General features: G+C 40.5%; 1 protein-coding gene across 1 annotated transcript; it reads right to left on the reverse strand.

The window, feature by feature from the left end:
* Window positions 1-7,522: 7,522 nt before the first annotated feature.
* On the reverse strand, window positions 7,523-23,255 carry CPOX (coproporphyrinogen oxidase). Its single transcript, XM_082683553.1, has 7 exons — window positions 22,511-23,255; window positions 19,735-19,878; window positions 19,377-19,487; window positions 17,851-17,992; window positions 15,048-15,266; window positions 11,791-11,895; window positions 7,523-9,556 (listed from the first exon to the last, which is right to left on the reverse strand). The coding sequence occupies exons 1-7, from the start codon at window positions 23,040-23,042 to the stop codon at window positions 9,469-9,471; spliced, it is 1,341 nt and encodes a 446-aa protein (XP_082539679.1). The 5' UTR covers window positions 23,043-23,255; the 3' UTR covers window positions 7,523-9,468.
* Window positions 23,256-23,675: the final 420 nt, after the last annotated feature.

A 23,675-nucleotide genomic window follows, 5' to 3' on the forward strand; every position in this document is an offset into this window, starting at 1 on the left:
AAAAGATATTTGAGTGCTACACAGAAAGTTATACAAATCCTGAAGAGTTATTAGAATCTGTGAAATAACTCTTTTTTTCTACCACATCTGATCTCTTAAAGACTATTCTGAACATCACATGAATTTAATTTATCTTAACAGGGAGGGTAAAAACAGGAAGAGCTCTTTAAAAACATTGATAAAGTAATGACAACTCATGATAAAAAATTAATGTAACAGAATGGAAAGTTCTTTCTGATAAGAAACACTAACATGATGGAAAAATATGCATGAAGAAAATAATGTTTTGGGGCGCCTTGGTGGCTCAGTCATTAAGTGTCTGCCTTCAGTTCTGGTCATGACCCCAGAGTCCTGGGATCGAGCCTTGTGTTGGTCTTCCCACTCAGTCGGAAGCCTGCTTCTCCCTCTCCCACCTCCCCTGCTTGTGTTCCCTCTCTCACTGTTTCTCTCTCTGTCAAATAAACAAATAAAATCTTTTCAAAAATTAAAAAAAAAAACAAAATAAAAAAGAAAATGATGTCTTGAGACCCTAAAAAACCCATATTTTTTTAAATACTTGTATTACTCTAATAAATAAATGCCTGCAGTTAAGAAAATCAAATATAAATAAGGCTTATAATGAAAAGCAACCATTTTCTATCCCATTTCTATCTACCCCAGTCCTGCTCTCCAAAAGCAATGACTTTTAAATCTTTTAGGTCCATCTTCTTTTACCTCCATATTTCTAAATAATAAATTTAATCTCTTACCTGTCTGAGGACATTAATACTACAGGTCTGTTGGTTTGTTGTCTCTGCTTATTTCTATCTCTCTCTTTTTCATATTTGGAGATTTTCCCAAAAGTCTGGTGATCCATTCCTCTAAAGAGGCACTAAAAACTGGGTTGGGTCCTTTGGGGGTGAAGAGATGGATATGCAGAAATGGGGGCATGCAAAGGGAAGAGCTAATAATTTTGTGGTAAAAGGCCAAAGCTCCCACTGGTATATTTTTTTTTTCCTTTAGATCTGTTCCAGATAATAGTTTTCTAGAAAACAGCCCTTGAATATCCTGCCCAGCTGGAAGGCAAACTCTCTTCGAGAAAGAGGGTGAGCAATGGTTTTGAGTCCCCAGTCAGTAGCACACTTTCCAAAAACCTATTTTCAGTCCCAGCCTGTCCCCTGCCTTTGAAAGTCTTCAATAATAGGGAGAAATGCCTACAACATAAAATTAAAGGGGAAACATCAGGATACAAAATTATATACCCAGTATGATTTACCTATATTCAAACATGCATGAAATAGCTAGAGAGAAATACACCAAAATGTTGAGTAGTTTTGACTATTTCTGAGTAGTGTATAAAATGTGATGGTTAGTTGCTTCTTGATACTTTTGTTTATTTTCCAAAATGTCCACCAAGTATAGAAATTAATTTAAATATTAGGGAAAAAATATTCAGTTTTTTAAAAAAACACATATCAAGATGTCAACAAGAAAACCCACCAAATTACATATTGATATCAGAGTAAAAAGTTTCTCAGCTCCTAGCTTAAAAGATTTACAACTAAATTTTTAATATTTCTTTACATTTAGAAAATCTGAGTAGTATGCTAAGAAATATTCTACTGATATGTCAAAGTATTGAAATGGCCATTTGAGAACTTGGAAGCCCTGTTAAGTCCTGACTCTATCTTTCTCCCCACTCCCCACTCACAATTTGTGTAGTCATTGGGTTTTCATTAGTTTTATCACATAAAAACAGCCAACCTAGGTGAAAATCACAGCCTGGGGAGTATACTCAATAGTATCGCAATAATGTTACATGATGAAAGACAGGGACTACGCTTTGTGGTGAACACTGAATAAGGTACAGAACTATTGGATCAGTGTACTGTACACCTGAAACTAACATTGTATGTCAACTACACTTCAATAATAAAAAAAGTCTAGTCTAGCTTTGTAGCTTTTGAATTTTATACAAATGAAATCATACTGTATGTCTTAATCTACAGGATTGTTGTTTTTTTTTTTCTTTCGCTCCATATTATGTTTGAGGGTTTTGTGGGTAATTCTGGTATTTATATTTCTATTCTAGTGAATACCTTTATTATTACATCTTTATTTACCATCTTAGTTCTTCATTTCTTTGGACAGTATCCATTAGTTTCCTCTAAAATCAGTGAGAAATTAGCATATTTACATTTTCTCCCCTGTAACTCCAGCCGGAAGTTAAGCCATATCGTTTGTACATTTTCTTCCTTTGATTTATCCATATAGTCTGCTTTCTGATTTCTCCACATTCATTTTTAGTCCTTAAAAGTAAAATTATACACCATTTATATGGACAAGCAAATTTTGAAATTTTTTGGTCATGTGCTACTTTGTACCCTTGAAATATCCTTGCTTATTTGTAAATTAAATATATGCATCAATGTACTCATTTATTATGGACAAATGATTAATTACACATAAAAGTAGAACTTTTGAAAGGATAAAAATGTTATCTTTCTTCACTGAATTCCCATGCACATACCCCGGCGTAGAGACGCTCTCCTGATTTAGATGAACAGCCTTCAGTCCTTTCAGGGTAATGTATCCTTTTAGGAGTCAAATTAGCACTATGAACTCTAAGAAAAATGCACGCATTTCAACGTGACGTCAGGCAAATCACAACTCAGGAACTTCCTAGGAATTCAACGTTATTGGGAATATAGACATTGCCCACTCCAGAATCTCTGTAATGAAGAGGGGAATGAAACATAAGGGAGCCATTTGTCAAGATAGTCAGAATAACCCTGCTTGATTAAACATGGAATAACGTGTCTAGTTAACCTCTCCAACAGTACCATAGTTGAATGAAGGAGAGATCCCAAGCAGTTCTCGTCTCTCCTTCCTCCCTCTCCTCTTCTGTCCTGTTTTCCCTCTCTCCTGTCCCTCCTCTTCCCCTCCCTTGTCTCACCCTCCTTGTTCACTTCTCATTTTCTCTTCCCTCCCCTCCTGCCTTTCAAAAAGGCCCCCAAACCCAGGATTAGATTTTCTTCAGCAAATGTGCTCCACCTACTGGTACCTTAAAGAGTTTCATATTTAAACACAATTTGACAAACTAGAAACCCTATCAGATATGTAGAGGGAGATGATTTTATTACCTAACTTTTTTAATACCTCAGGATATCTTGGTAATTTATGGACTAAGATCATTTCCAAAAATTTAAACTTAATAATTGATTTATCAAACATAGTCATACGGAGCATGTGTTATTTCAATATTTTCTCATGTAGAAGCTCAGCTATTGTAATGCTTTGGGTTTGGGTTTTGTTTTTTTTTTTAATTTTTACTTCTTTGAGAGAGAGAGAAATCACAAGTAGGCAGAAGTAGGCAGAGAGAGAGGGGGAAGCTGGCTCCCTACAGCAGAGAGCCCGAAATAGGGCTCGATCCCAGGACCCCGAGATCATGACCTGAGCCAAAGGCAGAGGCTTAACCCACTGAGCCACCCAGGCGCCCCAGCTATTGTAATGTTTTAAAACTTAACACAATCATATACAATTTGTCTCTCTCTCTCTTTTTTTTTTTTAAGATTTATTTATTTATTTTAGAGAGGGTTGAATGTGAACGGGGAGAGGGGCAAAAGAAGTGGGAAAGGGAGGGAATCCCAAACAGCCTCTTTGCTGAACATGGAGTTGGATGAGAGGTTCAGTCCAAGGACCCTGAGATCACAAGCTGACCTGAAATCAAGAGTTGGTTGCATAATGGACTCGGGCTCCCAGGCACCTCCCCGAACTTGTCCCTTTTGATGTCCTGCTTCTCTATTCCATTGGCTCAGGGAGATGCTTCTCACCCTCCTTCTCTGTCCCCTTTTCCCAAGCTAATTTTTCTGCCCCCAGTCAGTCTCTGACTTTCCTTTCTTTCTACACTGCATGAACATCCTTGCATGACTCACCTTCTTCCACTTGTTCAGTTATTGCCTTTACACCAATAATTGGTAAATATTTGTTTCTAGATTGAACTTTTCTCCTGAGTCTTAGACTCACATCTCTAAATACCAGCTTGCAGGCACATCAAGCTCATCCAAACTGTTCTCCTCTCTTTTGTTCAGGACATTGAACCTTATCCACTTATCCACTGCAATTGAACAAGTCACCCCAAATTTAATGACCTAAAACAGCAACCATTTTATTATGTTCACAGCTTCTCTGAGTCAAAGATTATGACACAGCAGGGCCGGCTTGTCTCTGCTCCACATACAAGGGCAGGGCGTTAGCTGAAAAGACTATCTTGCTGTTACAAGATATTGTATTCGCCTCACATTACCAAAACAGTGGAGGAGGAGAGGGAGGTAAAGATGAAAAGAGGTTCTTGTTCTTTGTTTCCTAGAAACATTCACATTACTTTTAAGTATCACATTCATGTTAAATAGCATATAAAATCAAGTTCATAACAAAGAATAAAAACTACTTCCTGCAGAAGTTAATCTGTACTGATATAATTTAAAATGTTCTTTTGAACAGACTTAAATTTTTTAAGATTTTATTTTCTTGTCAGAGAGAGAGAATATGTACTGAAATTTTTAATTTTTAAATATTTCATGTATTTGTCAGAGAGAGAGAGAGCACAAGCAGGGGGAGCAGCAGGCAGAAGGAGAAGCAGGCTCCCTGTTGAGCAGGGAGCCGGAGGAAGGACTCCTTCCCAGGACCCTGGGATCATAATCTGAGCCAAAGGTGGACACTTAACCAACTGAGCCACCCAAGCATCCCTCTACTGAAGTTCTTAAAGAAACTCCAACTTTAGCTATAAGCTATAAGTTAGCTTGAAATTTTGCAAATTAAACTTATTTGAAGGATGTAAAACAGCAGACATGGAACATTCTGAAAGTCTCAGGCTGCCTTATTAAATCAGAAAAGGAAAGCAGCTTGACCAACCTGCATTTTTTTTTTTTAAAGATTTTACCTATTTACTTAACAGACAGAGATCACAAGTAGGCAGAGAGGCAGGCAGAGAGAGAGGAGGAAGCAGGCTCCCTGCTGAGCAGAGAGCCCGATGAGGGGCTCGATCCCAGGACCCTGGGAACATGACCTGAGCCGAAGGCAGAGGCTTTAACCCACTGAGCCACCCAGGCACCCCGACCAACCTGCATTTTTAATTTATAGATGCATTATTCCCTTGCTGTTAAACAGGCATCCAACTGGTGCAACTTTATTTATAAACTTTAGTTTGATACTTCCCTATCCATTTCATAAGCAAATGTGTCCATGACAGGGTTGGTGTTGCAACTCTAAAGGAAGACAAAGCCAATCTGCTTTCCCAGATGACTGTATTTGTGTCAACTCCTTGAAACCATGATGGATTAAACTGTGTCAATTTCTATATTCAAGCATGCTTTGAAGTATGAATGGAATTAATAGGTGAAGCATTCTTTTTTTTTTTTTATTAACATATAATGTATTATTAGCCCCAAAGGTACAGGTCTGTGAATCGCCAGGTTTACACTTCACAGCACTCACCACAGCACATACCTTCCCCAATGTCCATAATAATAGGTGAAGCATTCTTTAAAATGCTGATTACTGATTCATGACTTTAACTTCTAGACTCAAAACCAAGTACATTGATTGGAAGGTGAAATCTAGTTTAATTACCTTGCTCTGCTGGTCTGCTAGTGTGTATCTGGTATTAAGCGACCCTTAGAAAGAGGTCTGTGAGGTTTTTTTCTTGTATCGCCTATGACTTGGTTTCGGGTAACAATACTAGATTTAGTCAACTATTTGTAAATGTCTAAGCTTCACTAACTTAAAGGTGTTAATTTAGGTTTATTATGAAATTGGAATTTTACAAGTACGTTTCTTTAGGAAGGAGGATCAACTTTTTAAAATGTGGAATTTCAAATACACAGTAGTTATGTCAGGGATAATACAATACAACCCTGAAAACCATTTCTAAACAGATTTTAAGAGATGTATACTTCTCTTAAGGGGAACTTCTGTCTTCACAGACTAGAAATAAGACAGTTATATAGAAAGCCAAACAATACTAAGCTTGATCACACAATATACTGCAGAACAGTGTTGAAAGACACAAGGGTTAACAAGCCATTCACAAGAGAGCTGGCATTATAAATAAAGACCCTCCTTGGATATTTTGGAGTAACCATAGTATACATTAAATGACTGAGTTCATACAGACTGTGATGAGAGCAATGCAAAAGATGAATGTGCAGAGGGGTAGAAGAGATTGACTCCATGGAAGGTTTCTTGGAAATCTGAACTGGGCATGGAAGGATGGACAGAAGCATAAGAGATTCTAAGCAGAGGTGGCAGCAGCCTGACCACATGCCGGATGGGAGAGGGTTAGGAAATGTTCAGCAACATGAGGAGTGGTGGTCATGAGGTCTGAATGTAGAAGGAAGGGCAGAAAAGCAAGGGCAGAGTAAATTGGTAGATTGCTTTGAATGTTGGGTTGAGTTTAGCATCTTTTCTGTAGAAGGGGGGATTCTTAGAATACTTGAGGACAGCAGTGATAATGGGAATTAGGGAAGTTCTTCTGAAGGGAGAGAATGGAGTCAAAGTGACCAGAAACAGGTAGGACATTGAAGAAGTCCAAGTAAGAGGGAATGTGGGACCAAGGTAGAGTGGTGGCAACGGACAGAAGATTGGGAAAACAAGAAACACTGCAAAGGTATACTCAACAGTAGGGATCTGAGTAGGGCCATGAAAGAGGGAAAGAATCAGATTTACTTTGTGGTTCTGGGATCTATTTCCCTTCCCTTTGAGTCTGGAGCTGGTCTTAGTGATTCACTGGGAACCAATGCAGTTTGGAGGAAGTGATACTACGTAACTTGTCTGGGACTACATCAGAAGGCAACCATGACACCGCTGCCTTGTTTGCTGGAATACACGCTCTGAGCCACCTGAAAGCACTGTGGTCCACAGTCCTGAGTCCCGAGCTGAACCTAGCCTTCGAGTTTTCCTAGCCTGGGCATAGAGGTGTCAGATGATTCCTGGCTTGATGAACTGTAATAGGAAAAGACACATAGAAGGATAAACCATAAAGGAACAGATTATTCGGCTTTCTAATATGGCGCTCTTTATCATACAGAAGTTTTTATCTCATTAAACACTCAGCTGTGTGGGTGGGTAAGCTGAGTACAATGATGGATATAAAGCAGTGGTTAGAAATTTTCTCCAAAACATTTACATGCTATCCCCCAAATCCCCACCCCTATGACCACTAATATGCATATATAAGACACGAGCAGTTAGGTGTTCAGGACATTAGAAGGTACACCCTGGGCGTCTAGTAGACTCAGAATAAACATCAATATGAATTTAAAAGACAAATTCATTCTGAGTAAGAGTAGAATGATCTTTTCTCTAATAGTTACTCAATTCTTTTATTTTTCCCCATAGTTCTCATCTGTAAGAGAAATACATGGTTACTTAAAGTATGAAAAACTGATACTCTGAAATTTTGAAATTTCATCTCAGTCCAATGCCCAGACCTGACAGCCCTAAACACAATTAAATACACTAGCAGAACTATAAACCAAGAGACTTTTTATTGTAAAAACTGAGGTTTATTTGAACATTTGTTCCTATATGCCTGTATTTTTCTCATTTAATCAGCTTTATTGAAGTATAAATGACATATACAATAAAATTCCATGATTTTAAGTGCCAAGGTCAAAGAGTTTTGATATATGTAAACAATCTGGTAATCACTGCCACAATCAATATATAGAATATTTCCATCCCCTCAAAATATTCTTTCATTTTCTTCCACAATCAATTCCCAGTCCTAGCCCTAGCAACCACAGACTCGCTTTCTCTTATTTGAATTTTGGCTTTTCTAGGTTTTCACATAGCATAGTCATATAGGAAGTCCTCTTTTGTGTTTGGCTTCTTTCACTTGGCATAATGCCATTTTGCTATTTGCCCAAGTACTTGTTCCTTTTCACTAATGAGTAGTATTTTCACATACTAATATAACATCACCTGTTTATCCAGTCATCTGTTAATGGGCATTTCTGTTGTTTCTAAGTTTTAGCTACTGTCAGTAAAGCTGCTATGGAAATCTGAGTGCAAAACTTGTATTTTTTTGTGGGTAAAATGCCTAGAAATGAGGAACGATGGTTTTAGTCCTAAAAAATATTTATTTTCTCTTTATCAAGTATCCTTTAAAAAACGAAAAATACAAACATTTCTTAGCCATATTTCATAATAAAATTTACCAGCAGATCTGTGGTAAGACAGTTGAAGAGTTCATACATTTTCTAGCCCTAAAGAGTCACACACAATCACATACATTTAACATATTCCAAGATAAGGCTTAATAATATGGAGGAAGATAATAATCCTTACAAACTTCAATATATTATATCAATTAAAATACACTCAAAATAATAAAATAAAGAAATACACTCACACTATTATGTGAACAAAGAAGCCATACTAAGGATTCTGTTGTGATTTTTCTCTTAAGGGTAAAGAGCTGTAGAATCTCCAATTTAATGAGAGAACAAATTTTAATTAGTCCACCTTCCAAAGAAATACATTTATAAAATGCCTACATGCTTCTCACACTAGTTATGTTGACTTTAATTAACAAAGGAAAATATCTCATTTGCCAAATGAGAAATATTTCCTAACCCCTGGATTGTTCTTAGTCTAAACTTCCGTATAGAAAAGTCTGGAATAGGAAATTTTAAATATCAGACTCCAAGGTTATAAGCTTTCACATTCAAAAGTGCAGAGAATCCAACATTAAGAAATTATAGTTCTTCAAAAATCAGAAGCACATCTTAGAAGCCCCTTATTTAAGCAACAGGGATGTCAGTTCAGAGTTAACAACTACAGGGAATCGTTGAATTGTTAACACATGCAGAGATTAAGAAAGCTTCAAGTGTTCCTAAATATCATTATAAAATGAACATTTTACAATATTATGATCTCTAGAGAAAGACATATAAAGATCATGATCAACGAAACTGCAGTCACAACAAAATAAAAATTTTACCTTCCTTTCAAGCTGATTTCTAAAACATATTAAGCCTTAACCTCACTGAATTAATGAAAATAAAATTTATCCAACAGATTTTTGTGGCGGAAACTAGAACTTTAACAAATACAGGAAACGAAAATAGCATGAGAAGTTTCCTGACACAAACTATAATTAGATTCCCTTAGCTCAACACTGGGAAACTCAATTCCATATTTTGTAAACTAGTCATATGAAATGATTCTAAAAGTATAAATGAGTTTTATATCAACCAATTGACGCTGACAAGCTGCCACATCACCACCTGTCACCCGCAGCTTCCAAAAGAAACTTGTAGTACTTGAAATACACGTCAGCATCTGCCAAGGAAGCAGGCTGCAGAGTAGAGACTGGAGCTCCAAGACACGGTTACGAACCGCCACACAGTGGCAAGACCGCCAGCCCGGGGAACGGGGCGCACAGTCTGTGTCCTCCCCAAGCCCCGGGAAGGCCGCTCGTGTGCATCAGCGCACCCAGTCTCTCGGATGGCGCAGAACTTCCAGAATTTCTGCTTCTTTGGAGTTCTCTGGGGGTGAATGCATGTATTCCCACCTACAAAGGTCCAAAACAAAAGCAAAACATGTAATAATAAAAACTGTAATGAACAATACACATGCCTCTACTCAAAACAGATGAAAAATGAAATTCGAAGAGTAAAAAATGTCTTATACCTCCTTGTCTCCAATGCACCTAATATGCCTTTTACCCACTAGCCTTTTTAAAAATACGTGTTGCTATAACAAATAGCATGGAGGACAAGGGGAGATGGAGAGGAGAAGGGAGTTGAGGAAATTGGAAGGGGAGGTGAACCATATGGACTCTGAAAAACAATCTGAGGGTTCTGAAGGGGCGGGGGTGGGAAGTTGGGGGAACCAGGTCGTGGGTATTAGAGAGGGCACGGATTGCATGGAGCACTGGGTGTGGTGCAAAAACAACGAAAACTGTTACGCTGAAAAGAAATAAAAAATTAAAAAAAAAAAAACTTAAAAAAATAAGTAAAAAAATAAAAATAGGTGCTGCTAAAGAAACAAAGTATTTTAATAATTCCTGACCATTCTTTGGCTAACATTAATATCCTGGAGCCAAAATATACTTTTACTATAAACTAGGGTGTCATAAAACATAGACCCTCCAATGATCCATGGGCAAACTTTATTTTTAGCATAATACTTATGCATTTATTTTAATGTGTTACCGTCTATTTGTGGCAATAATAATCAGTTTGCCTTTTTAAATAAATTCTCAGAAAAAATAAGAAGAGTAAAAATTTAAGTAAATAATACTTCAGGTAATATACAAATATAGTCAAAATGGTTAAGCTATAGTGTGAAGTCTGGCAGACAATGGTTGACCAGGCGTCAGCAAACTGTTCCTATAAAGGGTCACATAATAGATAACTTTAATTTAGGCTTTGTGGGGCCACACAGTCTCTTGCATATTCTTTGTTGTTTGTTTTTAATAATCCTTTAAAAATACAAAATTCATTCTTAGCTCAAGGATTGCACAAAGACACATCACAAGTGAACCTGGAGGTATCCTACAGCTTAAAGTCTGCACACCCTTGGTACAGGTTATAAGAAACCAAAAGTGACCTGTCATGGTAACGATTCAAATGAGCAAGGGATAGATTTATAATCCACCCACACGTGCAGCTTAGAATGTACCTTAAAATTAGGGGCCTGATTAGTAGTAATCAGAAGACTACTGGAAGCCTCCAAGACTTATCTCTACTTTTTATTCACATCTTGTCTCCAGGGTGGCAGAACACCTAGCAGTGATGTGTATGAACTTTCAGCGAAGGACATGAGACCCCAAGAACAGAGGTTATACAAGGACAGAGCCAATGCCTTTCAGAAGGCAGGCACAACCACAGAAGTCACTAATTTCACCAGCTAGATCTGGACCGTAGAGTGAGGCAAGACACTCTTCCAGTGCCATCTAAAGTCCATTCATATTTGGGCATTTACACTCACAGGAAAAAGAAGATACTAGCTCTTACAAAACAAGCACATAATTTTTCTTTTTTTTATGATCTTTTCTATTTCAGTCTGGACACACATCATTTTCACTTTCTTATAGCCAAAAAGTCAACCTAACTGCACCAACATAAATATATCTGTTTAAAACTCCCCCCAAAGGGGCGCCTGGGTGGCTCAGTCAGTTAAGCATCTGACTCTTGATCTCAGCTCAGGTCTTGATTTCAGGGTTGTGAGTTCAAGGCCTCTGTTGGGCTCCACGCTGGGCTAGAAGCCTACTAAAAAACTCCCTGCAGCCACAGATCCAATTAACCTTTATGGAAGGTCACCACAGCAACATACAGAGCAAAAAGAGAATGCCAAGCACCGGCAATAATCCCTCATCTTTCAAACAAGCTTGATACTTCATACTGGACAGTAAGACTTTTTCTCACAAATGTTAACAATTTCTAACAAAATTAAGCTGAAAAACCTGATATGCTCAAATAAATTTCCTTTGCCCATAAATCTTCCTAGAAAATCACCAAGTAGGCAAGGATGTCACCATCCACTCTATCTTCTCACTCCCTCTATCCTTTTCCAGCTGTTACCTGCAAAACCATGTCAATCATCCTGTCATTCATTCTTTAACAATAACAAAAAAAAAATAAAATAAAATTACCTTCCTTATTATTTGACTGTGACTTTATTATAAAATCAGTGAAGTCAAAACCAATGAAATCTTAGGTAAGACATCTGCTGTGTTCATGTTCATGTTTTGTAGGGGTTAGTAGACCGATTGGAGGGATAATTATGATGGGTTACTCTTACCGAGCAGTTAGAGGTAAAGACATCAAGATGCTTTCAATCCTGGATCCTGGAGTGAAGAGGCCAAACTTTGTACCCCGATCATATAGCAGGTTAAATTCTACATACCTGACATAAAGACAACATTAAAGGCAAGTTGAATAAAATCTTTCTTAAGATTAGCCCATAATGAATACTCCAAAGGAGAGTTGGGGGGGGGCCCTTCCTGCCCACTGTCCCCACCCCCAATCAGCTGGAACAGGCACAGGGAACACCAGTCTACAGCCAGTTGAGTCTTCTCCATCTGGACATGCATAAATAAAAGGGTATTCTACCCAACAAACAATAGGATATAGATTCGGCCCCAACACAGGGCAGTTAGCAAAACAAGAAGGTTATATTGTCCAATAAATAAACAGAATGGACACAAAGCTGAGAATTTTAAGGCACAAAAACAATTAAGAAAAAGAAATGGCACCCTTTATCAGGATAGAACAGTTCTTTCTGTCCTTCCCCTGTAGTCTGAGATGTCTCAGAAAACTTCATTTCACCACCTGTAATTTCCACATGCTAAAATAAAAACTTTCGTTATTGAAAGGCAACTAAGCTAATGGCCATCTATTAATAATTACTAATATATTCTAGATATTTCCTTTTCTTAAAGTAGTTAATAGCACTGATAAGCAGCCATACAATTCAGTCTTCCTGCAGCTTAGTGGCAATCATGATAATAAGCAGTGGCTGAGCTGCAGTGCTCAGTTTTATTCTGCTAAGAAAAATATCCTTAGCATCAACTAAAACTTGGTTCAAATGTATTTGTTTTCCATTAACTGCCCTGGCGTCAGATCTAAATAAACTCTGTCTAGCTTAAAATCTCTGCCTTTAACATCATGGGATCTTCTGTAAAAGGTCATTTAAACTTCAAAGATAATTTTTACTACTCAAATGAAATTAGAATGACCCATAAAGCTGAAAACTCAATGAACAGTCCCCCTTTAGACCATTTCCCAGCTCATTCAGAAACTATTCTCTCGGTCTAAACTTCCCTCACATAGTCTTGTTTACCCACTGATTCATCTTTCATCACACCTGGAGGAAGATATCCTCTAGAATTGCACACCACTTGATTGTTTAGAAAACACCCTTCTGTGTGCAAACTTGCCAAAATCCCTGAGAAAATTTAAATAAATTATATCCATGGATCCCTTTCTAGTCCTCTGTATTAACTCATCATAGATTGAATTCTGGGTATTAGTAACTATTTAATACCTTCTTATACCTGTTCAAAAGATAGTATAAAGCAAAACTTCTCAATTTTTTCCTGAGACCATAGGAAAGAATTTCGGCCCTCAGCCACGTTTTTTACCCCTGATGCTGCCCTTCTAAAACATATTTAAGGGATGGCTGTGATTCTCCAGTTTGTATGGATGTCTCTTTCAAAGGCCCTTGTATGGAACTCCCTGAATACATTTTCTATAAGGATCCCTGTACCGTTCTCCTTTTCTGAGTGAAGAATGCCTCTCTGACTCCTACCAGGTTTTACTCAGATCTGATCTTCCTGTTCCTTCTCATACATTTATCCTCTCCGAGGTGCCTGCAAACCATGAACCTTAGTCATTCCCTTCAATTTAACAGATAGCTAAATTTTGTTCTGTTTCCCTTTCCCAAAATATAACAAAGTGACAATAAGTTAAAGATCTTTAGTTTCTGGGGTGCCTGACTGGCTTACTCGGTAGAGCATGTGATTCTCGATCTAGTGGTTGTGAGTTTGAGCCCCATGTTGGGTGTAGAGAGTACTAACATGCATACTATATACATACATACAATACATAAATACATACAATCCATCAATCCATCACTCAATCAGGGAATCTCCTATTTGGGGTGGAAGGAAGTGCAGCCAAGTGGAACCTGTGAAGGGTACAGGTAGGTAACGGTGCCGTGTGTAAGAAGGTGAAGACTACGCTGACAACAGTAGTGAAGAGCTGCGGTTATCTGAAGTCCCAGAGGTTAATGCCATCTTAAGGCCCAGAGAGAAGGGTGGTAGAAGGAGGTTCTCTGTGACAAACAGTCATAAAAACCAAAACCAATACAAAAAACAAACACCAAAGAGAACACAAAACAGGATTCTGCTGTCTAGGAAGTTTTAAGGTTTCACCTAATTCATATTCACAAAACCTGTCAGCTTTGCATATAAAATCCTACACAACACTAGGAACACTGCCCTTTCTAGAGTTTTATTTTTAATATAAATTTTCACTGGATATTTTTTTACTTTATTGACATATAACTGTTATATTAGTTTCAGGTGTATACCACAATGATTCAACAATTCTGTACATCACTTCAGGCTCATCTCCAAAAGTGGACTCGTAATCCCCTTCAGCCCATTTCACCCATCCCCCATACCTCCCCACTAGTTTGTTCTCTGTATTTGAGTCTAGGTTTGTTTGTTTCTGGCTCAGTAGGTAGAGCATGAGACTCCTGAACCGGGGTTGTGAGTTTGAGCCCCACTTCAGGTTTAGAGAGTAGTAACATACATACACACACACAGTAAGGGAAACTCCTATTTTGGGCAGAAGGAAGTGTCTAACATATTGGCTGGCACACAGTATGGACGTCTTAAATAGTGAATATTGTCATTAAGTATAAATAATTTCTGAAGTGATCATGTCCATTATAATGATGTCCATGAAATCTTAAAGATGGATGGGAAAGTGTGGGATTCCAAATTTAGAAAGCAGCAAAAACATTAAATGATGCCCCTATCCTGGCATAAGGCTGGAAGGCACTGCTAGAAGACTAAAAGAAATCAGCCCAATTAAATCAGCAAGTACCACGACATGACTGCTATGAGTCTCTAATGTACAGACAGATGAAATAAATTTTGCTTTTTTTAAAGCTTTTCATTTATTTGAGAGAGAGAGCATGGGGGTGGGGGGATCGGGGAAGAAGCAGAGCGAGTGGGAGAAGCAGACTCCCCAGTGAGCCGGGAGCCCAATGCAGGGCTTAATGCCAGGACCTGGAGATCATGACCGAGCCTAAGACACATGCTTACCCACCTAGGTGCCCCAACTTTGCTCTTTTTACAATACTATTTTGCACAATTTTTAACATTCATTTAATATTCATCTAGTTATACAAAGCAGCTCAGGATAGTATTAACACAACTCTAAGAAAGTATCTGCCCAAGACAACACACCACCCACGATTACTCCAACTGCTCCACTTCCCCCGCCAGTTATGCAATGAGATGATCTAGTCTCCTGCTGCTCACTCACCGTCCTCTCCGGAGCTGCTGCCACAGCTTCTCCTGGGGCGTGAATGAGTCATCATGGTGCTTTTTCACAAGAGGAATGTAAGAAGGAACAACCGCCTGGGCGCAGCTCTGTACAAAACGAAACACTTCCTCCTTGGATGGAGAGTCAAGGTCATCAAAAAAGATGCCCCCAATGCCCCTTCTCTCCCCACGATGGACGATAAAGAAGTAATCATCACACCTGGAAAACACAGCAAGGCCATACCAAGGATCAAAGGGGAAAAAAAAAAGACAGAATCAATGTGAGCATTTCAGCTTAGAGTGCTACCCTTGACTAAGGCCAACACAGTGCCCTTACTTTCTGTCCAACTATGAAAATAAAACCGCGGCTTTAGACAGATTTCCTGCAATCAGCACCCATGTAGAAAAAGCTTATGATTTTATCTGCAAAGCAAGTAAGGAATTTAACACCTGTCTATCAAAAGGATATGGAACTCTAAAAACTTTAGTGAAAAAGAAACAAAGAGCCCAGTATTAACAGTGTATTTCTTCAAACAAGGGATATGGCTGCCCTTGGCAACACTGGTGCTTTTGCAAGAGGCAAGACGGGGATCCTCTACCAAGAACACCAACCAGGTCTGTGGTTCAGCTCTTCAGCAGTTCTTTATTCACCAAGAAACGGTATTGTAAATAATCTCTAAGGTCCCTTTCAGCAATAACATGGGAAGGCTCTAGAAGTGAGGGAAGGGCTGGTGGAAGGAGATGTTCAGAGAACACCTACAGACATATGAAAGGTTCCCTGTGAACCACCACATCAAACTAGCCATCTGGTCCTGAGTATTCCTCCTCTCTGTGCCTACAAGAGCAGGCTTCTGAAATGCTAGATTTGTAAGAATAGTTTACATTGTAGAAATAGCTTGTTAGAGGATCTCTAGAAGAATAGGGTATGTAAAGAGAAAAATCTGCACAAGCAAAAATAAAAGTTATTCAAAAGGTTCTATTCAGGGCGCCTGGGTGGCTCAGTGAGTTAAGCCGCTGCCTTCGGCTCAGGTCATGATCTCAGGGTCCTGGGATCGAGTCCCGCATCGGGCTCTCTGCTCAGCAGGGAGCCTGCTTTCCTCTCTCTCTCTGCCTGCCTCTCCATCTACTTGTGATCTCTCTCTGTCAAATAAATAAATAAAATCTTAAAAAAAAAAAAAAAAAAGGTTCTATTCAAAATTGCCTTAATAGCTTAAAATTTAAAAAAAAAAAAAAAAAAGGCAGCAGCTGCAAATCCCTAGAGCTGATGCACTGGCCTAATTCACCTTGACTGTGACTTATTTTCCTTCACATGCGTATTTTACTAACACAGTTGAAGGACATCCTGAGCAAGGTTGTGAAGTTAGCTTTAACCAAATCACAGTTTCAAAAGCTCCATGAAACTAAAAAATTAAGAAATGTGCTAAATACTTATACTGGAAACTTCTCTTTAATTAGTCTGGCTCCTAGAGATCACAGTAACTAATGTCCCTCAGATGGAGTCATCTCAATAATAGCAGTAAGAGAAAACAAACAAAAAAAGACAATGTTACCCATACCAGTCCTCTTCCTGGAAGAATCCTGATTAGTGAGAGAAAAAAAAAAAACCTTCCTCACACATCCAAGCTTTCATGTCTATATAGTTTTCAGTGGTAATATCAATCAGGAGAATGGGTCTTTCCTGAGGATCTTAAAGCTGAATTCCAAATCTTACATAAATTATCAAGATTCCACAGTTATTAGCTCTAAAAGCAAAGCAAAACCACCCTCCCCCCATTAAAAAAAAACACCAAAACCGGGGCGCCTGGGTGGCTCAGTGGGTTAAAGCCTCTGCCTTCGGCTCAGGTCATGATCCCGGGGTCCTGGGATCGAGCCCCGCATCGGGCTCTCTGTTCAGCAGGGAGCCTGCTTCCTCCTCTCTCTCTCTGCCTGCCTCTCTAACTACTTGTGATCTCTCTCTGTCAAATAAATAAAATTAAAAAAAAAAAAAAAAAAAAAACACCAAAACCTCTACTGTCCTTCCTTTTTTAAGAATGCCAATTAGCTCTAAGCAGAGCTGGGTACTTTACTCTTATTCCAAACAACTATGCCTAGACTCCATTTCACATCTACTAAATATCCTGGATCTCCTCACAACTCATTTGTTTCCCTCTCCTTTATCATTCTTTAACAGAGTTTCCAATCCCACTCTTCTCCTTGTCCAAAGCATCTGGTATATTTGCATATTTCCCTAATAGTTCTCCAACCCTTCCCATGTCCTAATATTCCCATGGCAACAACAGTTCTCATCTGGGATGAGAAGTTAATATCCCACAAGGGGATTAAAAAGTTTCTAATTCTGAGGTATAGATCATGTTGAAATTTATAACCTAAATCATTTGGGGTCAAAAAAGATGCTGCTACCCAATTTTTATTATAGATATCCAAGTATTTCTAACTACATAACTTTCATAAAACCATTTCAAACTGGTATCCTATTTCCAGTGGGCAAAAAAACCCAGATGAACCTTCTGGGGCACCTGTGTGCCTCAGTGGGTTTAGGCCTCTGCCTTCAGCTCAGGTGCTGATCTCAGGGTCCTGTGATCGAGCCCTGCATTGGTCTTTCTGCTCAGTGGGGAGCCTGCTTCCCCGCCTCTTTCTCTGCCTGCCTCTCTGCCTACTTGTGAGCTGTCAAATAAATAAATAAAATTTTAAAAAATGAACCTTCAAAGCTGAAAAGGTATTTAGTGACATAGTAGTTGCCTTTGGGATCTACAGAAGGAAGCAATGAAATATATTTGAGACGTCATGACAATATTTTTACCCACCATTTCTTAAATTTAGGGTAGAGATCGGGACCATGCTTGTCACAAGCCTCCTTTAGAGTTCTGTGAAAATGGATAGCATCCTCTTGGTTCAAGTATGTTGGAGTAAGGTCACATCCACCACCAAACCACCACTGCTTGTTACCTACAAAATCAAGACATGAGATTCTCATGCAGGCTTTGAACTCTGAGATACAGCACACTTCTCACTGTATTTGCAAACCAAATTGATCAGCTTAGTTTGTTAACATTAAATGGGTGACAATCAAAAAATATTTAACTAAATTTAGCTCTAGATAGCCAGTAAAGCCTAGGCAGGAAAGAAAAGGTAAAAGCAGAAAGAAAAAGAAGTAGGAAATTAAAAAGTGAGAGAGCAGAACCAGGAGGAAAAGGACATGCATGGCAGTAAATGATGGAACATCACGGAAGTGGACTCCGCTATGTATCAAATTTCGTGAGGCGTGTAAGATGCCTCTGCTAGGGCACAATTTAAAAAACAAAGGCAAGACAAGCAAATCTCTGGCCCAAGCATTGACAGTTTATAAAACTGCCCAGGAGATTCTGATGTTCCCTGTAATAAAAACCACTGTCCCTCTCTCCTTAGCCCAGAAAGGGTAAAAGCACTTGCAGAGGGCCACACCCTACAACCTGAGACTATTTCACGTGCTTAGTTGGGTCTGTAAGTTGTCAGTACCAGTTACCAACTTGTAATTTTAAGATTTTTTTTTTTTTTTTTGACAGACAGAGATGACAAGTAGGCAGAGAGGCAGGCAGAGAGAGAGGAGAAAGCAGGCTCCCTGCTGAGCAGAAAGCCCGATGCGGGGCTCAATCCCAGGACCCTGGGATCATGACCTGAGCCAAAGGCAGAGGCTTTAACTCACTGAGCCACCCAGGCGCCCCCCCCAACTTGTAATTTTAAAAGTCTGAACCACACCAAATGTCTTCAAGACGCAAGTTAAATACACGGACTTCAAACGCCATCACCTGCAGAGATTCCCATGGCCCCAGAGAGGTCCTGCACAGATGCTCCGCCGGGTGGGAACACCTGGCCCAGCGAACTGCAGACAGGGGCTGGAACTACACGTCCATAAAGAGGCACAATTAATTCCACTCTATCTTAAGCCCACTGATAATGTGCCGGTGACCAATGAAGCAATTACTTTGGAAGATGTTTTCCAAGAGCAAGTTCTCCATTTCAATGTAACCCTGTACATAGGTTTTCCTGTGGATTTCCTAAGGATTCCCTTTCCTGTGCAAAGAACCCTGAGTGCACTCTGAGTCTGTGATTCACTAAATCATTCCCTCTGTGTGGAGGAAATACGGGGACATCAGAGCCCAGTCAATACTGTTTTCTCCTTTCACCTCTAGAGCATAATCCATTGCTCCTGCCAAGGAATCAGGCTTCCTCTTCCTCCTGAAAAACCTAGTTAAGATTTATAAAATCTTTCTCATTTAGATGATACACTCTAGCTTGTTTTAAGGTACATATTCTGCACAACAGTATTTTGCACAGCTCCAGGGATGCTTACCATCAGCTTCTTCTATTTCAAAGTATCTGTAGTTGAAATGGATAGTAGGAGCATGAGGATTCTTGGGGTGGATCACAGAGCTCACACCCATAGCAGAAAATGGCAATTTACCTGGAAAGTAAAACACAGAGTGAGCGTCAATCAGCCGGCTTGATTAACTTCAAGATAGTTTCAGGATCAATTGTCAAAAGCCGCTTTTTGTCTCTTAAATTTTTTTTTAAAAAGGGAATGTGAACATGCTTCTCTAGCATATGCACCCAAATGGATTTTTACAGCAGCACTATTTATTTTACAAATAAAACTTGTGGGGGCAAGATTTGCAAGGGCTGTGACAGGCTGTGGATACTGTCAGATTTACCATCTTTAGTCTTCAGAATTTTTCCTCGGCTTCTCATTTGTTTTGCTGCTTCCTCAGAAAGATTCCCATGAACAACAGAAATGCTCACCCCAGCCTTTTCAAAAACATGCCCATCTTGAAGTACACAGCTGATGCCACCACCACCTGTTTACAGAAACAGAAAATGAGAGAGTATAAGGGTCGATGCAATATCCAAAAGAACCCTCATGTGAAGGTGTGGGGTTAGGAGTAATTTTCTCCCTATTTTTATTTTCCAAATCTTCTACATTATCAGTATATTTGTAATTTTTAAGTACAGTAACATTAGATAATCAGCTTAGCTTGATGACATTGCTACTGATAGTGGGCAAATACTGTATTTCCCCCACATCACTAAACTGAGGATTTCTTCCACATCTAAAATAAATCACACGAATATTTTCCCTTCAACTACTGTTCAGAATGGCATCCACTCATTATGACATATGAGAGAAGGCTGAGGTTAAAAACGGGTACGGGTATGTCTGAGGAATATTCTATTATTATGAGTTTAAGAGCTCCATATCATTTCAATTGTTTTTTCTGTGTGTTGTTTACCATTTAATTTTGTTCACAGGCAATTAAAAAAAAAAGTAGATAGTCAAACTCTTCAGGGATTTGGAAGCTTAAACTAAGTAAGACACATATTAATATTTACGTGTCTGAGCCTTATTATTCATAGTTTGTATTTAAGACACTAGAGTTACCACCAAAGCAACTGTTTCTCAGAAGTACCTATTTGTCTTGTTTTATCCCTAGGAATTTTTAGAGCTGGATGGGAAGTAAGATGATCCAGTGCAAACCCTGCCCCCACTCCCCACCCACCTCCCCGCACATTTCAAATGAAAAGGAGGCCCAGAAAGATAAGACAACTTATCCACGATTACACAGCTGGCAAGGCTTTCTTGCCACAATTTGTCTATGTATAAGACAATATTTTAAGCACTCCATTCTTCACCCTCATGTATTATTTCTAATCTCATTTCACAGATGAGGAAACAGAGGCACACAAAATATTAAGTAACTTCTGAAGGTCACACTAGCTATTCTAGTACTTGAGGTTGTGGTCCGGCTCAATGGTCTTCACTTGAAAACATGACAAGATGGAAAACACTTCAAAGACCATATTTAACTTCATTTTGTATAAATGTGGTGGTATCAAAGCTCAAAATCTGCTGATGAGAGCTGCTACAGTAGGCCTAGCTAAGAAGTCAGGAATTCTTCAAGTTTATGACCAAGATGTGCAGTTTCACTCCATAGTCAATAAGATGGTCATGAACAGGGGCACCTGGGTGGCTCAGTGGGTTAAGCCTCTGCTTTTGGCTCAGGTCATGATCCCAGGGTCCTGGAATAGAGTCCTGAGTCGGGCTCTCTGCTCATCAGGGAGCCTGCTTTCTCCTCTCTCTCTCTCTCTGCCTGCCTCTCTTCCTACTTGTGATCTCTCTCTGTCAAATAAATAAATAAAATCTTAAAAAAAAAAAAAAGAAGATGGTCATGAATACATGATTCTATAAAAACAGGGTTTTTCATTATTGAAGTATTATTGACATATTATATTAGTTTCAGGTGTACAATGCAATGATTCATTATTTGTATACATTGCAAAATAAGTCTAGTTACACCATCACCGTTACAAAATTCTTTTTACAATGAGAATTTTGAAGATCTATTGTCTTAGCAACCTTACAGCATGCAATACAATATTTTTGACTATACTCACCATACTGTACATTACATTCTCATGACATCTTTATTTTGTAACTGGGAGTTTGTACCTCTTGATCCCCTTCACTCATTTTGCCCATTCCTCTCACCCGCTCCTTCTGACAATCACCGATCTGAAGAAATTTTGTTTGTTTGTTTGGTTGTTTTTTCTAGACAGTGAGAGAGAGCCTAAGAAAGAAGGTCAGAGGGAGAAGCAGACTCCCCGTGGAACCGTGAGCGCAACGCGGAACTCGATCCCTGAGCTCCGGCACCATGACCCGACCTGAAGGCAGTTGCTTAACCAACTGAGCCACCCAGGTGCCCCAAGAAATGGGTTTTAATAATGAAGGATTTGCCACTGAAAAGAAAGATTTTCCTTTCTTTGCCCAGTATTTCTTGTGCAACTTGACAAAAAGACACACTAACACAATTATACCTGCTGGAGGAATCTCGCCAGATATTTAGCAAATAGGAGGCAAGTTCATCTTTCCATCTCTACAGGAAGAGAAAGGGTAAATGCGCCCAAAGAAACATAAAATGTGGGTAAGATTGATGCTCAGCTACAACTCTGGACATCCAAGCTTGCAGGACTTCTAGAAAAATGCCATTATAAAAATCTCATAGATTGGGACGCCTGGGTGGCTCAGTTGGTTAAGCGGCTGCCTTCAGCTCAGGTCATGATCCCAGCGTTCTGGGATCGAGTCCCACATTGGGCTCCTTGCTTGGCAGGGAGCCTGCTTCTCCCTCTGCCTCTGCCTGCCACTCTGTCTGCCTGTGCTCGCTCTCGCTTCTCTCTCTATGACAAATAAATAAAATAAAAAATCTTTAAAAAAAACAATCTCATAGATTTTGAAGTGTACAGTTTTAGAGTGACCAAAGATCTGCATCCAGACGTCTGATGACCCTTTTAGTATCCATCTGTCTAAAGGCGTCCCTTCTAACCTAGCAGCCGCTCTTGTAGGTACCTCTTTCCTACTCTATTCTCATTTTCTGCCCAGCAACCTAAAGTCGACCTCTAATTCCCACCTCCACCTCCCCCTAGGGACCTCCTCACCTTCCTTCCTCTCCCACCGGTCCACGGAGAAGCGCGCGCCCCCGTCTACCTGTGCCAGCGCCTGGCACACCTGGGCCTGGGTCTCCAGGATCAGCAACTCCATCTTGGTCTTCATGTCGCTCGGCCTCCCCCGCAGCTCGCGCAGATCGGTCACCGGTGGGGCCATGAAGCAGCTGCAGCGGCGGGTCAGCTCATCGTCGTCCTCCTCCGGCCTCCCGGACGAAGGGCTCCGCGCCCCCGTGCTCTTGGGCACCATCTCCACCCGTTCTACGAGCCCGAAGGCGGCGGCGGCCAGCCCGGCCAGCCCGGCCAGCCCCGCCAGCGCCGTGGTCAGCCCAGTCCCCAGCCGGGGGCCTCCTCCCGCCGTCGACTTGTGCCCCAAACCCCGGCACTGCTCGGTGCCAGGCGCACCCGGGGGCCGGCAGATGCGTGAGGCCGCACAGCGCCCGGGCCAAGCGCACAGTCCTCTGCGACCGGCCCGCGACGCTCGCCAGCAGGAGCCCGCGCTCAGCCTGCCCAAGTGCAACGCCATGCTCCCGCGCTGTCACCCCTGGCGATGCTTACGTCCCCGAGACCGGCCCCTGAGCTCCCTGGGGGTCCCAAGCCGGCGAACCGCTCCGGGAGGGGGAGCCTTTGGTGAAGAAGAGCTACTACCGGGTCGGCTCCCGGGCGGCCTGCGGGAGGCGGGAGGCGGGAGGCGGGGGATGCCGGGAGCTGTAGTCCGGTTCCTATCGCCGCCTGCAGGGGCGCGCCAGGGAGATAAAGAATCCCTCCTCCCCAGAAGGGCGCGTCCCAAAATTGAGGAACTGGGTGCGGGGGAAGCGAAAGGGCAGGTGGAAGAGAAGGCAGAGATAAGAGAGGCTTTCTAGTCACGTACAACTTGGGGTGGGCTGTCCAATCAACCACAGGGTTAAGACAAAGTAGGGCTGAACGCTGAGGACTAACGGGGCAGGAAAATGGCTGGAGACCCCCGACCCATATTACATTTTCAAACACGGTTGCAAATCATGGTTCAGAATCTACAGAAAGCCCCCTGGAGCCTGGTTCTAGTCCAGGAGACCCTGGAGAGCTTCCAGGATTGGCTGGGGGCGGAGCGTGGGAGGCTCCTTACTCACCAGCAGTTTCTGAGCAGAGTAGGCAAGGGCGAGGTAGTACAGCGCACTTA

This window comes from Mustela nivalis, assembly GCF_964662115.1.
Source record: "Mustela nivalis genome assembly, chromosome: 1".
Taxonomy (NCBI): domain Eukaryota; kingdom Metazoa; phylum Chordata; class Mammalia; order Carnivora; family Mustelidae; genus Mustela; species Mustela nivalis.